The sequence below is a fragment of the Lethenteron reissneri genome, chromosome 28, assembly GCF_015708825.2.
Source record: "Lethenteron reissneri isolate LAM-NWPU_2019-01 chromosome 28, ASM1570882v1, whole genome shotgun sequence".
Classification (NCBI taxonomy): domain Eukaryota; kingdom Metazoa; phylum Chordata; class Hyperoartia; order Petromyzontiformes; family Petromyzontidae; genus Lethenteron; species Lethenteron reissneri.
In genome coordinates this window covers 10643233-10659826 of record NC_083806.1, presented here as the reverse complement: position 1 = coordinate 10659826, position 16594 = coordinate 10643233, and the positions used below count along the sequence as shown (strand labels likewise).

Genomic DNA, 16594 nt, shown 5'->3' with positions numbered 1-16594 from the left:
CAGTACTTAAAAAAAATAAAGTTTTTTGTCATTATATATGATATTATGAGCACGCCGAAATGAAAGCGCTAATCAAGCGTCACTTGTAACAAGGGTTAGTGGCTGGAATGAATGAAAAAAATGTGGGGGAGAATATCTACAGAAATGGTTACTTGCTTGCTGTAAACACTAAAATATAGTTTCAAAAAGAGTGCTGTCCAGTGAGTTTAATGCGTCTGCGAGAATCTGCCTTGATCATACGCCGAGTACTTTTAACAGTTTAAGTTGCGTAAATCGTCAGTAAAACGTGCTTTTTGGAATGAAGCTTTGGTTATTAATTACTGAACAGTTGTAGCTGGATATAAACCCGTCTAGTTTAAGCACAGTTCTGATATAAGCAACGCATGCTTGCAATTATATACTGGTGGTGGTGGGGGGAGTGGGAGGGAAAGGTAAACTTCAAATTCAAGGCCACTACTTTAGATGTCAGCACAGCTGGCCCTGCTGCCAGGGACTGCTTCTTCTACCTGGCTTCCCGCCTCTTTGAGTCGCATGCACTTGGAGCCGAATGAGTTGGCATATTCAGAATCAGAATATTTATTTATCTGGAGGAATCCGATGAGCTATGAAGCTCTTTTTTTACACAGATGTCCATTAGGGGCAACGGGGTAATAACGTTACAACAACAAACGGTACAAATACACGGTAGCAGCGCAAAGTAACAGAAAGGTAAACAATTCGCCCAAACGCATACAAATACAGCTAAACCATCCCCGTCCCACCAGACAGAGTCCACCGAGGGGGCGACGTTAATCCGACTGTTGACGAATCGATGAGCCGAAGTCGCGTTGGGCCCTCGTTTTTGTGACGAGCCGTTACTCCCATTCCTCAACGCAACGTTGGGTTCTGCCACCGCCGGCGTGTGCGGCGTCGGGATGAACACGGCCCCCCCCCCCCCCCTCCCCGTCTGAGCCGCCACGGCTAAGCGTGTCCCTGTGCTCGGCAGTGCAGGGGCACTTCCCGTGAGCGGAAGCGAACCCTAGCGCGACTCTTGCCAGTACTCCGTGCTAGCTCCGTCCCCTGTTCGCTGACAACATCGGGGGGGGGGGGGGGGGGGGGGGTAGAACTCGTTGCCTCCACTTGTACCAACACTCGGAGCTTGAATGTTAATATCCAGAATGTAGTGAGTTCGGTAATGTGCCAATGTTCCATTAGTATTGGCTGCTCATTTGCGGAGTTAAATAATGTTTGGAAATTAATGTGTTCATCCGGGGTTATTGCCACCCCATCTAAGTTGTGTTCTTGTGAGCCCTGCCCGTGCGATTTTGTGTTTGTGTGTGTGAATTTGTACACTAAGTGGTTGTGTAGCGTGCTTCACATTTGAAACTGAGAAAAGGATGAAATAAAAAAAATGTGCATTTGTAGAAACTGTGCGACGGTTTATTTTGTGTGAGGAACGAAGCCAATTTAGAGGAGTTCACCCGCTCTCTGTGCATCACACAGAGGTCACTTGCCGCGTCCTCCTTCCACAGTGGTGAAGAATCGGAAATGAAAGGAGTTGCTGAACTCAAACGAATAAAAGCCTTTTTTTTATCGCAAAAGCGTGCCAGCGATATCACCGTGACGTTGCTCGTGGACGATGTCATTTCGGTGACGTCGTTAGGAGCACTCTGTGGGCTTTAAAGTCTTGTTTTTATTTTCATGGCTGGATCCCAAAAGCTCGTGCGAGACAGCCATGGGAACGCAGTCAAGGAGAGGGGGGGGGGTGCAGCTAGGGGCCGGTTTGCATGCTTTTAAGTTGAAATATTCTTTTACATCCTTTGGAGAAAAATAAAATAAAATCACGACTCTCTTTCTCTTACTCTTTGGTTCTTTCGGTAAAGTCACATATAAAGAGAAAATAATCAATTAAATACTAGCATACGACGTTTCGATTGCAACACAAGCAATCATCATCAGGTATAAATGAAATAGAAACACAAATCTAGTATACTTATAAATGTAATGTAATACAACAGAGTGTCTGATAACACACCCTAAGTCAACACCCTACCTGGTTGATTACGTTCTTCCTGAGAATGCTAATTTGAGAGAGAGATAAAACACAGAACCAGACGCATATAGACAGACATATAAGCAGACAGATATCACAGAGATACATAGAGAGAGACAAACATAGGCACACAGAGAAACCACGCCTCTGTGTCGAGGCCTTAAATAGAGAGAGGGGGCGGGGGCGGAGAGAGAGGGAGGAGTTAGAGAAATTAGCATGTCAATGAGTGGCACGGTGAGTGGCACGGTGCAAAAGCTTGAGGAAATTAGGAGACAGGGAGAGAGACACATTGAATTAAATAACCTAGCAAAAAAAATTAAGTTTGCTTTCTCTTTTGGTTAAGATCGAGCGTAGAATCTGTCCTTATCAGTGTAATGTCTTGATGCATACCACGTCGTTGGTATCTTGTATGACATAGATTTTTTTGGTGACGGGGGAAATGGAATGGTGTTGGTGGTGGGGGGGGGGAGAGCTAAGCGCCGTCCACTCTGTACATCAACTCCGGTATTGTCGCTGTACCTCCAGGAGTGGTGCGTGCCCCCCCCCCCCTTGAGGATGGCGCGTCACCAGTGGACGCCCTCGCGCGGATAAATATAACATGATAAATATAACGTAATTATTTTTATACTGAGTGTCTGCTGCTGCTGCTGTGTCCTGTACAGCACTTTGAGATCCATGCTGAAAAGCGCTATGTATATGGGATTATTATTATAACTAGTAAACAGAGCCAGCAAGCAAGTCGATTGAAGGGAAAAGCCCCCCAATTGCTTTTTGGTATTTTCTACAAAGAAATGCGCGATGTGAACGGATGGCACTACTTGACTGAGGGTGATATATGGCGCCTAAATATCAAAGATTTATTTTTTTAAAAGTTTATCAAGCTAGAAGTACGGTAGCGCCGTCGACATTTGCAATAGTGAAAACAATAATTGTGAATCTTCTTGGTTCTTTCGGTAAAGTCACGTAGAATGGAAATAATAAAATAATAAAAATAAAACATAATTAAATAATTCTCACGACGTTTCGGCCACAACGCAAGCAGCCGTCCTCAGGTGAAGAACAGGTCTGTCGAGGAGACTCTGTCTATTATTTCCCTTCTACGTGACTTTCCTGAAAGAACCAAGAAGATGAATCCCTGCAGTCACGAAAGCTTTAAATCGAAATAATTGTGAATTTACAGTAATGTGACCTTAAATATGTCAACGGTGCGCATACCTGTCAAGCCATACGGTGTACCTGTATTCTAGTACAGGGAAATTTAGTAAAACAATATTTTTTGTCTTTGTGTTTCTCCCTTGTGATGGGACTTTGTAGGACGAACGTTGAGATGTATAAGGGGTGACCAATAAGGTCTGAATCGGTCTGTAATAAGATCGAAGCTGATAAGGGGTTGACCGCTATGATTGCTTTCGCAACCAGTGCCGTTCACTGTTTGGGTTATAGTGGTGGCGTCATCTTGCTCTATTTAAGGCTGGAAGTAGGTGGATCTTTACACAATTCTGGCAAATCGCCGATGATGCTGGATGTAATTACCAGCGAAACGTCATGGAACTCAAATTGTAAACGATGAGGATTTACTCTCCAACACACCGGTGGGCTGAAGGAGTAACTAATTGGCGCGGTTTTTTTACGCGACAAACCTTACCGGTTGGCTGTGGCGGGTTACGACGCATTTATACTTTTGGGATATAATTTTAAAACCTTTATTGTTGGTGGGACGGTTGTACTTGTTATTTATTTGAATGTTCATTATTAGAAAGTAAACTGACATCTTTTGCGTGCTTTAACAGAATCCATAAATTGTTTAATTATTCTCAAAATCCCAATTCGCAGTTTGTATTCACCGAGCAAAGATATAGTCTTGCGCGTTATTTAATATTTGATAATGCACACAAAAATAAACTGCAACGCGTTTGACGGTGACTCAAATTAAATCAATAAAATTAAATCCCAAAGAGTTTTTACCCTTCTGCGTCTTTTCTTTTTGTTCACAAACGAGCCATATCTGTAGTTGTCTTGTAAACTCATTGTCTTTTGCATTTAATACACTCCGGGTGTTGGCCCATTCATGCCAATTCTATTTAATGTTAAGTTCTCCGAGACCATCTTTTATTCATGTCAAGTGTGCTTTAATACGTAACTTAAGATTGATAGATTGGACTATAGCACACCCACTGGCATAATTGACACATTGGTTACTGCCACCTTTCCTTGAGTTATGTTAACATGCACCATGGCATTGTAAATTGCAAATAGTAAAAACCAGTTCAAGACGGCAGAGGGGTGCGAGAAATTTATCGAGGCATTTGGCGATTAATAGATTCAAAATAAATACATATACCCACCGTTTCACCAGTCTGATAATGCGTGTGTTAGTTGGTTATTTTCGATTTGTGTATATTTTCTTAACTTTGTTGGTTCTATAAAGCTCTCAAGATATGTGGCCAAACTCCCCCCGACTTGCCACAAAACAACATGTGGTATGATCCAAAAATGCACATCGCAGATCGGATACGAATTTTCCCAGAACGATATTGGTCGTAGCAAACGAGACTGGACAAATGATAAATGTTGTTGTAAACCCTCGATCTGACATGGCCAGTAAGGATTGTCACGTAAAAAACGCGCCAATTTAGTTAGTCTCCGACCGGTGTGATGGAGAGTAAAAATCCACAAGATTTACAATAAAATTTACAATAAATGTTGTGGACTGAAGTTCAGTAAAACCTTGGATTGCGAGCATAATTCGTTCCGGAAACGTGTTTGTAATCCAAAGCACTCGTACATCAGTTGTGATCACGTGACACTCGGCAGACAAAGCGTATACACGTACTACTCGTATTGCAAGACCTCGCTCGTTGATCAAATTAATATTTATTTAACATTTTTGCTCGTCTTGCAAAACACTCGCAGACCAAGTTACTCGCAATCCAAGGTTTTATTGGAGTAGTAACCCAATTGGCGCGTTGTTCACGTGACAAACCTTACTGGCTGTGTCCGGTGGTGGAGGGTTACGACACATTCATACTTACGCGATCTAACCCAAAAAAACCTCTATTATGAAATTGTGGCCAGTTAATCTTTAAACGTCGACTAATATTGTCGACCTTGGTTCGAAGACGGATGGCCGTTCATGATTACACTGGGTTAGAGCAATTTGGTGTTTGTGTTGCCCCGCTCACCCACCACAACCTAGACAACAAAACACTATTGATTTTTAAATGTGAATTTGGTCATTTACTTTTCATTTTCCCGGCTCTGCTGTGATGAATCGCATAAACGATCACAGCTGTCGGCAGTGGCAGAACACGCGTGCCAACAAGGACACTCAATTGATTTTGATGCTGTTGAGGTTCTGTGCAAAACTAGCTACTACTGGCCAAGACTAATTAGAGAATCTAGCGAAATTGAGAGAAAATAATTTTAATTGTTTGGATAGCTACAACCGGCAATGGATACCATTGTCATTTATATGCCTTCATTAATCCCCAACCCCCCCACACTTCGCAAGAAGGGCTCACAAGTGATGCCATCACATCAACCCCTCTATCTAAGGAACGAAACAGGAGGATTTCTCCACAAATCTGGCTGCCGCCTGATGAAGCTAGTTGTAATTACTGGCGAAACGTCGTACTCGGATTGTAAATGTTGTGGCGTTGCTCTCCAACACACCGATGTGCTGTACTCGTAACGAATTGGCACATTCTGTTTACGTGACAAACCTTACTAGTTGGCTGTGTCGAGTGGTGGTGGGTTTAACGACACATATTTACGCGATTTCACCCAAAAAAACCTGTATTATGGATGAGATTTTGCGAAAGCCTGTGTTAAACTAACGATCACATGATTGACTATTTTCTTTTTACAAAAATAAGATTTCAGTTTTAAGTGACGACGCTTATCTTATCTGTAGTGTTCTCTCCGTGTGTGCGTGTCTATGTCTGTCTGCTGTGTGTCTATATGTCTGTCTGACCTTCAAAGGTGCTCGCTAACAGCACGTGCCAACAGTCTTATAGGCTATACAGGGTCTCTTTGTCTTTGCTTTGTTTGCTGACCTGTAGTGCAGCGGTTAGCACGTTGCACGACGAACCTGGCGACCCGGGGTCGATTCCTGCTCACAGCCAACACCAATGATGGTTATCTGAACCGGTCCTGGGCCTTCCCTGGGTCAACTCGGCCTCAAATGAGTAGCTGGTGCTGTGTGTAAACATCGCTACTGGGGTAGACAAAGGCAGCCGGGCGTGGCCACCCCCCCTCCTCGTGTGCCGTGCCAGCCTTCATAGGTGCTCGCTAACAGCACTTGCCCAAACAGTCTGCTACACGGGGGATCTTTCTGTCTGCTGCTTGGCTATATACAGGAGATCTGTGTGTGTGCGAGAGCAGTCGATATCGTCACTCATTATTAACAGCACCTTCCCCAAGAGCCTGCACGGCTATAGGAAGTTCATTGTCTCTGCTTGACCCACGTTTCCGCTGGAGAATCGCACTCCGAGAGAGGCGTGAGCTCATTGCTTTCACTGGTGACGGGGATTGTTTTTTTTAAGTTATTTAAGAAGTTAATGCTGAAGATCTCTGGTTTTCAGCCTTTTCCTGGTCGTACGAGGACTTGACTACACGCGTCCCAAATTTCAGCTTTCTAGCCCTTCCAGAACATTGGTCGAATTTACGTCATTTGCTGCTCGTTCACCATCGCCGATATTGCCGTTTCTCAACTCCGGTCCTCAACACCCACCGCCCCCCCCCCCACCACTGTCCGCCTTGTGACTTCTACTCACGTGTGAATTCAGGCACTTCACACTGCACGCACATGATAGCTGGTACTCTCCGAAAACCGCAACGGGTGGGGGGGTGTGGGGGGGGGTTCACAAGGACTGGATTCGAAGAAGCTGTCCGCGTGTATATTTTAGAGCTCGCCAAAAAGGCCCCGCCTTGATTATTAATTCGTCGGCCGTTTACACGCGGCGCCGGTCCTCACGGGTCCGCGCTGGGTCCGCGCTGTGTCGTTCGAATTTGGCGAGATTCGTCGTCATTCGCCGACTGTCGGCAGGGCGGCCCTGACGAGCCGGTGCTAGGGTCACGCTCTCGCGCAACATTGGTGGACCGATTTTGGCAGTTCGTCCTGATTGGCTGAGGAATTTGATGGGTGAAACCCTCCCCCACCCCACCCTCGGGGGCAATTTGAAAGTGAATTGGAGGGAATTTTTGAAGGCCCTTTGAAAAACTTCGTAACCTTTACTGCAGCCTTGCACCCCTTTGGTTCCCCGAAAGGGCATCTCGCACCCCCAGGGGGTGCGTGCGGCCCAGGTTAAGGACCGCTGGCATAAGGGATTGATTACGAGTTAAGGGGGTATTTGTGGGAATCTTCTGAATGGGATGAGAATTTATATATAAAGGGGGTGGGGGGAGGGGGTGCGATGAGAGATGAGTTGGTGTTACGACCAGAATAAAAGTAACCCACCTGCTTGGGGCTGGAAGACTCCCTTTGGTTAGATCAATTAACCACGTGTACGTCCTGTCATTCCTGCGAGTTGTCTTGACCGTGCTGCCGTGCGTCGTCTTCATTGTCGTTCCACAGCCAACACTGTGTGCGCGGCGCTCTTGGAGAACCACTGGTATCGAGCACAGATCGTGGAGTACGACCCGGGGAGCAACGAGGTGGAGGTGAGGTGCCTCGACTACGGAGGGTACTACAAGATACTCGCCTCCGACCTGCGGCAGCTCAGGTGACCCATGCTCGTGGAAGGGTGGGGTGGGGGAGGGGGTGGGGGAGGGGGGCGGCCGTGGAGCGGGTCGCGCGCTTCGCTCCTCCGGAGCATGGCGTGGACGAGCGGTGGCAGCGCGCTCGCTGCCTGTCCGCGGGGCTTACACGGTTTGGGCCGAACGGCTGCCCCCGGTTTACACCACGGGAGATCCTTCGACGATAAGTGCGGGGGGGGGGGGGGGGGGGGCAGGCGCGCTCTAAAGTTTGGTAAATTCGCCGCCGAAAACCGCCACGATAACGACGCGGGAGCGTGCCCACAGCGCTTGAGAACGAAAAAGTAAAAATGTACTAAACTTTTTATTTCGCCAGGTCAGGCTCTCTAAGCTGTACAGCTGTTGTTCAGAAGCGATACCTGGCCACAAACGAAGTGGCTCATCTAATGGAAATTTAACGCGGACAAATACTCTCAACGCACATCGATTCTGAACGTGGAGGGAAATAAACCCGGAGGGCCCGGAGAAAAATCCACGCGACAACGGGGAGAACTTGCAAACTCAAAATATATAGGTGTCGGGGTTGGGATTGAACCCACACACTCCTGTATACCAGGCAAGGTAGTTAACGTCTCTCCACCGTGGCACCCTTTAGAAGAGGCTCAAAGGGACACTGTGTGTGTGTGTTCTTATCTTTACAGGACTGATTTTCTGACGTTGCCTTTTCAAGCATCACTTGTGTTTTTTGCGAATATCGCTCCTCCGGCTGGTAAGTTGTCTGCTGCCAGCAGTTTTTCACATCACGGGTATTGAAGTTCACCACTTGTAGACTTAACACTGGTAACCATGTTCAATTGCCTCCTGAAATGCAGGAAAATTATATATATGTTTTTAATCCGTTGACAACCATAACTAATCGGTGTCTCAAACGTTTGATAATTTCCGTCTATGCGTGTAACGTCTTGTGACATGATTCAAAATGCCTAGACAATGCACGTCCTGATTTGGCCTGTTACCACGTGTCAAAGCATTATACTCGTAACAGAGAGAATTGCCAAAAAACATCTCGATGTAGGATGCTTCCTGTAAAAAAAAAAACACCATCTGATTGGGATAAATTACCTGCATCATTATTAGTCACCTTTCAATTTTAAGCGGGTTGCAGATTAACTTTGCTTGTGGAAAAAAAAATCGATTTTACGGGCAGCACTGGCTGCGTTTCGACTATTTAGATTATTTAGCTGCTATGAATGTCGAAATGATAAGGCCACTTTGAGCTATCATTTGTGGCCGGGTCGCATTAAAAAAAAATACCTGGTAGAATGAGGCTGGTTTATTATTATATTTGCGTGTGTTGGGGTGATTTGTTTACCTTTCTTGTACTTTGCTTCCGATCGTGTTTTTGTACTGTCTGTTGTTGTAACGTTCTTACCCCGTGCCCCGACTGGACATCTGTGAAAAAGAGCTTCATAGCTCATCGGATTCCTCCAGTATAAATACACATTCTGATTCTGATTATTGTCTGATCCTCACTGGTTGAGGTGTCAGTGACTCATTGCGCACGTAGTCCGCAAAGGCAAGCGAAGCGGTTGACTTTGAGACGTTCTTCATCCACTTGGTACATGGGTTAACAATCATTACGGGTTCTCCGCTCACTTTTGTTGTTGTTGTTGTTTTATCCGGGCCATTCCCTGCTTCCTCCCAGCCCCTCCCCTCCACCATAACCTCAGACAATCGAGGGATGACTGTAAGAAATGACTGTGCGAGTTTCCTCGAGAGCAGGCTGTGACACGCAAGCTCTGCACTGTGTTTCCCACGGCTGCAGATCACACGTGCTACTCAGAGGAGGCGCTGTTGGCTGTGAACAAGCTGACGCTGGGCGCTCACCTCATCGCGGAGGTGGGGGCGGGGGGGGTCGCTGGTCTGTGTGGCGCGAGAGGGCACGCGGGCGGACGATCGTCTCGTGCCAAAACGATTGTCAAGGGGTCACATACACAAAGGGTCACGTGTACACAAAGGGTCACATAGGCTGCACGACGCCACCGGTGTGTCAACGCGATCGGCATGTTTTATTTTGAGTCTAATCGATGAGCACCTGTTGGATTTTAGTCGAGTCACAGTCCATGGATTCTATTTGGTAATTCTTTCTCTAGGCTAGTGGACTGGAGCAGTCAAACACTTTGTCCACTCGGTTCTTAAGCGATGGCGTGCATGGTGCACAATTTCCCCTCTCGATGTGATCAGGTCAGCCAATCGGTGACCTCGGTTAAATCTCTTGCTATCCGTATCACGCGAGGTGACCAACGTGGTGTGGTCTACCTCGGTTAATTTCTGTCTCTAATAACATCACTTAATGATTGTCGTCTGCGTCTTCATTCGGAACTGCTAATGTTGTCTCGGTCACGCTTTGGTCGCTGGCGGGCAGTAGTTACGGTTAAATTATTTTCCTGCACTCGTGGTCATCAGTGACGAAAATAAAAATTAAAACCCCGCTTAACCAACATTTGATCGCAAATTTCGTTAACAAAATTTAACAGTGGGGGGGCGGTCGGGGCAGGCGGGGCAGTCACCTTGGGAGATTTTGTCTCCTTACTCGTGAAGGAGATGGCATCGGCACATGTTTCGCGAAAGCTTGGATGGATGAAAACGAACTCTCACCGGACGTGTTTTTAACGGGCGACCCAAAATTGTCCCCCGCCGCCGCCTCCGTGTTCAAACGGCAGCGCTCCTACCCGAACTCGTCGGTGCCCCCCCCAATCCAGTGGTGTCAATTTCACATTACTCTGTGGTGGAATCCAGTCCTTTTTAATTTCATCACATGTATTAACGGCAAATTGTTAAAATGTCACCCTACCCCAAATAAGCATTTGGGCGGCAGTCGTTTCCATTCGTGGTCCGATGCCAGTCGACATTCCTTTTTGGAAGTCAACTTTCCGTGTTCACACAATACATCTAGAAATCTCCTCTCAAGCAAGAGGCGTGCGCAGTATACGCGCGGTACGGTGATGTCGCGTGACACGCAGCGCATGACGGGGGGGGGGGGGGGGGGGGGGGACCGATGCGCCGTATTGTTATTATGATTACGAGACTCTTTCGTGTCTCGGCTGCGCAACACACTTCTCCGTCTCGAGCTCCTCAACCATTTTCAAGATAATCGTCGGCGCGTTGGCTTGGCTTTCCAAGTTGCCAGGACCGTGATGACTTTGCTATGGTTTCTCAGCAATTGGCAGCTGCGTCTTGATGAACCCATTTGCTGCGTAGGCTGTCAAAGACCCCATGTTGTAATGGCGGCGGTGGTGGAGGCGGTAGGCGTTGTTTAAAACCATGGGGGACCTCCTTTGCCAGTATGAAAATATAAGAATAGGTTTTATCCTTTCTGGCAATAAAACAAACAGGTGTTTGAACATTTAAACACCTGTTTTCTTGCCAGAAAGGGTAAAACCTATTCTTATTTTTTTTCATGCTTGCAGTGTTTTTTTTGTGTTATGTTAAGGTGGCGTCGATGAAGGTTTGTGCACGTTATTTTATTTGTTACCTCGAAAGATTTTTCTCATTGGCTTTTTTTAGCGCATTCGTAAATTGATTGCGCTGAGCCATGGATTAACTGATTTCAAAATGCCAAACTGAACCTTTTACAAGCAATCATGTCCGACAATGCAGTATCATTGTCTCTGTGCTGTCCGCTTTTTGGCGTCCTCTAGTCTAACACTGTTTGAGACGAGGCTCTAAAGAAAGTGGTATGGACCAACCAGTTTCAAAGACAATGCATATACTACCAGAGCATGTTTTTTTGTTTGCATGTTCACCACAAGTTTGTGTGGTTAATGCAGTGACATGATTCCTTGAAAACTGTTCAGTTTGGTGTTTTAAAATCTTAACACAACTTGTATTTTTTTATTTTGATTTATAGCTTTCGTGACTGCAGGGATTCATATTCAACTTGTATTGCCAGAAAGGGTAAAACCTCTTCTTAAACTGTGAAAAAGTTTGATCGCTCATCGTATTTTTCCGGTGTAAATAAATATTTCGATTCTGCTGTGCCGACCGCTCGCGCGTTGCCGCAGGTGACGCAGTTCGACACGGTGTCACAGATGCCCTTCGTCAACCTGTGGCTGATCAAGGATGGACGGGTGAGTGTCGCGGAGGATTTTTGTTTCGTTTCGCCAAATATTTCGCCTGGAGGGGAAAAAAATTCCCACCCCCCGAGATGGATGGAGAACGTCTCGTTCCATTTCCAGGGTTGCTGATCGCTAGGCAGCCCCCCCCCTCCCCCCCCCGCAAAGGTAGTTTTGAATACAAACTTCCCCGCAGCGAATACATAATGATTCGCTTTCAAGAATCTGTGTTAATCAAATTTTACAAATTGATTTTGTTTAGGACACGAAAAACAATCTGGTTTTTTTTGTACATTACCAAATTTGTATAAATCGCAGATAATCTATTTCCTTCCACGCTTCGATGCAGGTGGTGTGGGCATCAGAATTGACTTCAACTGAATAATGGATGCGTTATTATGTGCCTACTTTGCAATTGCATTTGTAGATTACATAGTATAAGAAACCTCATGTGAACCTAATTTACAAATAATGCAGTAATTTGTCTCGGGTTAAGCAAATTTTGGCTGTAGACCTAACGTGTATAGAATTTACCGTAGGAGGGGGGGGGTGCTCTTTGTCACCTACATCTGGGGGTGCCACGGTGGCTCGGAGATGTGAACTACCTTGCCTGGTATACAGGAGAATGGTGGGTTCGATCCCGAACCTGATGCCTGTATATTTGGAGTTTGGATGTCTCTCCCCGTGGTCGCGTGGCTTTTTCTCTGGGTCCTCCAGTTTTTCCCTCCACATTTTAGAATCGAGGTGCCTTTCGAGGATTTGGCTGCGATACATTTCCACGTGATAAGCCATTTTGTGGCCAAGTCGGCTACGTAGCTCAGTCGGCCTTACCGGGTAAAATAAAAATAAAAAATTGTGGTCATCGGGCAGCATTTGTTTTAGTCTGCAAATGAGACCCAGAAGATCAAAAGCAATCCAGAGTTTGCTGAAGTTAACAAATGCTTCCGAATAATATTGGTCTGAAAAGCCGATAGGCTGATGGGACTTAAAATAGTTTTTGCTTTCAACGTGGAGAGACATGGACCGGACATCTGCTTCCAATTTCCTGTCACCAAACAAAGCTCCGTGGCAACGCGTAATGGGGTCGTGTACGGTAACGTGTCCACGGTCGGCTGGAATCTTGATCTCATCTTGACGAGCGGCCGTCATTTACCTACGTTACCTTTTTCACGTTTTCTCTTCCGCCTCCCAGTCTCAGATGATCAACAAGATTCTGGTGGATGCCGGCCACGCGCGGTGGCTGTCGTAACGCCGTCGCCACGTTCACAACCTCCTCTTGGTGGTGGGTACCACGAAGAGAGGATGCAGTTGAAACCCCTCTTAACGACGGTGATGGGTTCCACGAAACCGGTAGTGAAGTGATTTGTGTCGTTAAGCGAGTATAGGAAATACACGCCCAAAGGCTTAATTCGTTCCGATAGCATTGAAAGGTACCATGTTTCACCCAATAAACGTACTTTATAATAATATAATTAAACAATGGATATTAATACAGAAAGATACTAACAACATTATGAAAATGTTCTTGGTTCTTTCGGTAAAGTCACGTAGAAGGGAAATAACAAAATAATATAAATATCAAACAATAAAAATTTTCACGACTTTTCGACTGCAACACAAGGAATCATCATCGGGTGTGAAATCCACAGCAAGAAATTACATCGAAACATTATGAACATGTAATATCAAAAGAAACATTGTTAATCGATGGGGGGGGGGGGGGTGGTCGTTAAGAGGGGTTCTACTGTATGTCCTTGGGGCACTTTTCCTCGCTTACTTGATTGCTGTACTTTTATATTTGTAAATAATTTAGAAGTGTCGCCACGATTCAACTCGTGCCGGGGTGTGAATGGTGCGCGCGCGCTAATGACCGGCGATGATTTTGATCCGTATTTCACTTTTTGTTTTCACTTATTCTCTTTCACAAATATAAAACTACTATTGGTTTTGGTCACCGTAACTTCTGTGGTGAGCGTTGGAAATTAACTTACTTCAAAACACTAGAAAATGCCCTATGATTGCAGATGTCAAACTGGAAAAAATATTTGTACATTAATTGTGTTCATTGTTGATGGCTCCTATTCTCTAAATTTAATCGTCGAGCCACTTGACGATAACGTTAACCTAACATGCCATTACAATGTACAAGTTGCACTTGACCTCGAGATTCCTGATCCTGTCCGACCGTGTGTAAATGCGCTCTCCATTGGACAGAGGTTAACTCGTACAGAAATTCGCAAAACACCTTGTTGTGAAAGGCCCAGCGCAGATGATCCCCTGGGTTTGATCTTCCACGAAGCTGCTAGTGTTCCACTCTAAACCGTATCCACTGCACAAGTCATGGCACATGCGGATACCCGATGCACAAACAGAAAATAAAAAAAACTCTCCAGTCGGTGTGCGACTGTGGGTCATCTAGAACAAAGACCGTACAACTTATATCGACGCCGTGTCCCGGTCCACACATACGATGGAGACATCATCGCGTCGATACACTACCCCGCTGCTCCTGATGCGGTCTTTGTCTGGCCTTGACCACCTGAATGCGAAATTGTCGTCGTTTGCTCTGCGTCTACATCAGCAGCCGCACGGAAGAAGAAGTCGTACAACTGCAGCGGTTTTTTCGCAGTCAGTATGTACGGCTGTGTTTTCAGGCTGGTACCGCGCGCTGTTCCGCACGTTGTTTCGAAATCATTCCGAAACAACGTGCGGCACAAAATTACTAAAACACATCGGAATATTACGGAGCTTAACGTAGGCACGCGCACCACGTGGAATGTAAGCAAATGTGTCCACTCCCATACCTCAGCAAAGTTTTGTTGTTCTGGCTTGGGGAAAGAATACTGGGTGCAGTTTATTCTGTCGACTACGTTCCCAATGCGATACGAATTGATAACTTTGGTAAGTGAGGAATTTTTTTATTAAATCTAAAGAACAAAATTGTGCTTTGTAAAACGATTGTTACCAAATACTGTGTGTGCAAAACAGGCCGTCGATTTTATTGTGATTTTGAGATCGCAGCAAAATTATTTTTTTTCTAATTTATTTGTAGCTTGTTAACTGTTAAACATGCTCCACTGTTGAAATGTTATGGCTACAAATAAACGAGTTGTTGTGCATTGGCAATACCAAAGGCATGGGGCCTAGCCGTGTCTGGATTGTTATTTAGTTTTCTAATTCGCAGCTCGATTGAGATGCTTCCACCGCGTGGCCTCTCATGGGCAGGTATCCCTCGATTTCGTGAATGGGAATGCGTTCTTAAAAATATGTGTTAAGTCGAAATCTCCTAATTACACTGGTCAACACACTTTTTCTGGCATAAGGTATTCCAACGGTTATAAGGTAATTTTGGGGTGCTCATTCCAAATCTGGCATCAGTTTTTGTCTATCACATCAGGTTTTTGAGAACAAATATTGCATTTTCAATAAAAACTGCAGAGGAAAAATATTAAATAAATTTGGATATCTACATAAAATGATATTATAAACACACTATCCTAAAAATACAGTACCATATTTTAACACTAAAGCAGTCACTGACTCGCAACAACTTGCAATCATAAGTGACAGTTAATTTCGGGTAAAATCAATGAAAATGGGGTATGCCGATAGCATAAAAATGAGATGTGATAGAGCAAATCTGAGATCAGATTTGGAATCGGCACCCTGAAATTAGTCTTAAACAGCTGCAAAAGTCCAGGCCAGAAAAAAAGGTTTTTTTTTTGTTGACCAGTGTAATTGACCTTTTCGGCGAACTCGCCAAAAGATCCTGCCGCGTGTTGGGATGGCTGGCAAGGTGGCGGCGGCGGCGTTCTGGGGGCATCACCGTTGCCACTGCAAGTGACACCGTGACGATGTCAGCCTCCCGGCTGTGGCTTCTCACTTGACGATGTCACTGCGCGGACTTGACGTATTGACATTTCATTTAACCCGGAGATTCGATTCAAAATTCATCGAAATCGTGTCCGTGATTCGTTCAAGTTATACATTAACGCGACATTTCGTAAAAAAAACCCCAGCGTTTCGTAAATCGAGGGATACCCCGTGTGCAGTGTTTCTCCTCCTGTACGTTCAGGAGAGTTGTTGCAGCAATGCCACGGGCACCTCCTCTTGAGCAACAATGTAACTTTGTTTTGGTTCGACGTCTACTGATTTTGTCGTCGTCCGGTTCAGATTCACGCCCTCGCAAAATGGCATCAAAACTTCGATTGCCTTTTGTAACGTCACACCTCGTTCGTGGAACCATTGGTAACCATTCTTGCGAATGTTGGATGAAAGTTACGGTTCACCAACGTGCAACTCGCCACCGATTTCCCTTCATGGTGTAAGGGTTTGCGTAATGTAACGGGGCGCTTGCTCGAAAGCCTTGTCCAACTTCCAAAGCGCGCCTCGCATCATCACGCATCATCTCCACCGGTTCCAATGCCCTGCTATGGTCTAGCCAAGTGGCAACCAAGTGGCTCCCCAGTGGCAGCTGTCACCTCCACTGCACAGTGTGCTCTGCACAGCAGTCAAATCGGCATTAGTCTTGCAATGTTGCTGTTTTTGTCCCCCCCCACCCCCCAATTTCATAATTTGCAAGCAATTTTTCAAATTTGGACTGTGATGCTTCGCGCAGACGATGGCCGCAAGTCACGCGCTGCCCAGCGGTGCTTTTCATCCGATTAAATATTTTGTGACAAATGCGCAGAATGTTTCCATCGCCAGCAAAGAGGGCAGCATCGCAGCAGCGACCCATCCGTTTCGGTCATTC

The 16594-nt window shown here is 45.7% G+C and overlaps 1 protein-coding gene across 1 annotated transcript in view; it reads left to right on the top strand.

The window, feature by feature from the left end:
* AKAP1 (A-kinase anchoring protein 1) overlaps window positions 1-15106 on the top strand; it is a 39992-nt gene extending 24886 nt beyond the window's left edge. The window contains exons 7-11 of the mRNA XM_061562101.1: window positions 7608-7755; window positions 8428-8495; window positions 9552-9625; window positions 11791-11856; window positions 13034-15106. Of these exons, the coding sequence (XP_061418085.1) occupies window positions 7608-7755; window positions 8428-8495; window positions 9552-9625; window positions 11791-11856; window positions 13034-13090 (413 nt within the window). The 3' untranslated portion in view covers window positions 13091-15106. The remainder of the gene's footprint in view (window positions 1-7607; window positions 7756-8427; window positions 8496-9551; window positions 9626-11790; window positions 11857-13033) is intronic.
* The last annotated feature ends 1488 nt before the right edge of the window (window positions 15107-16594 follow it).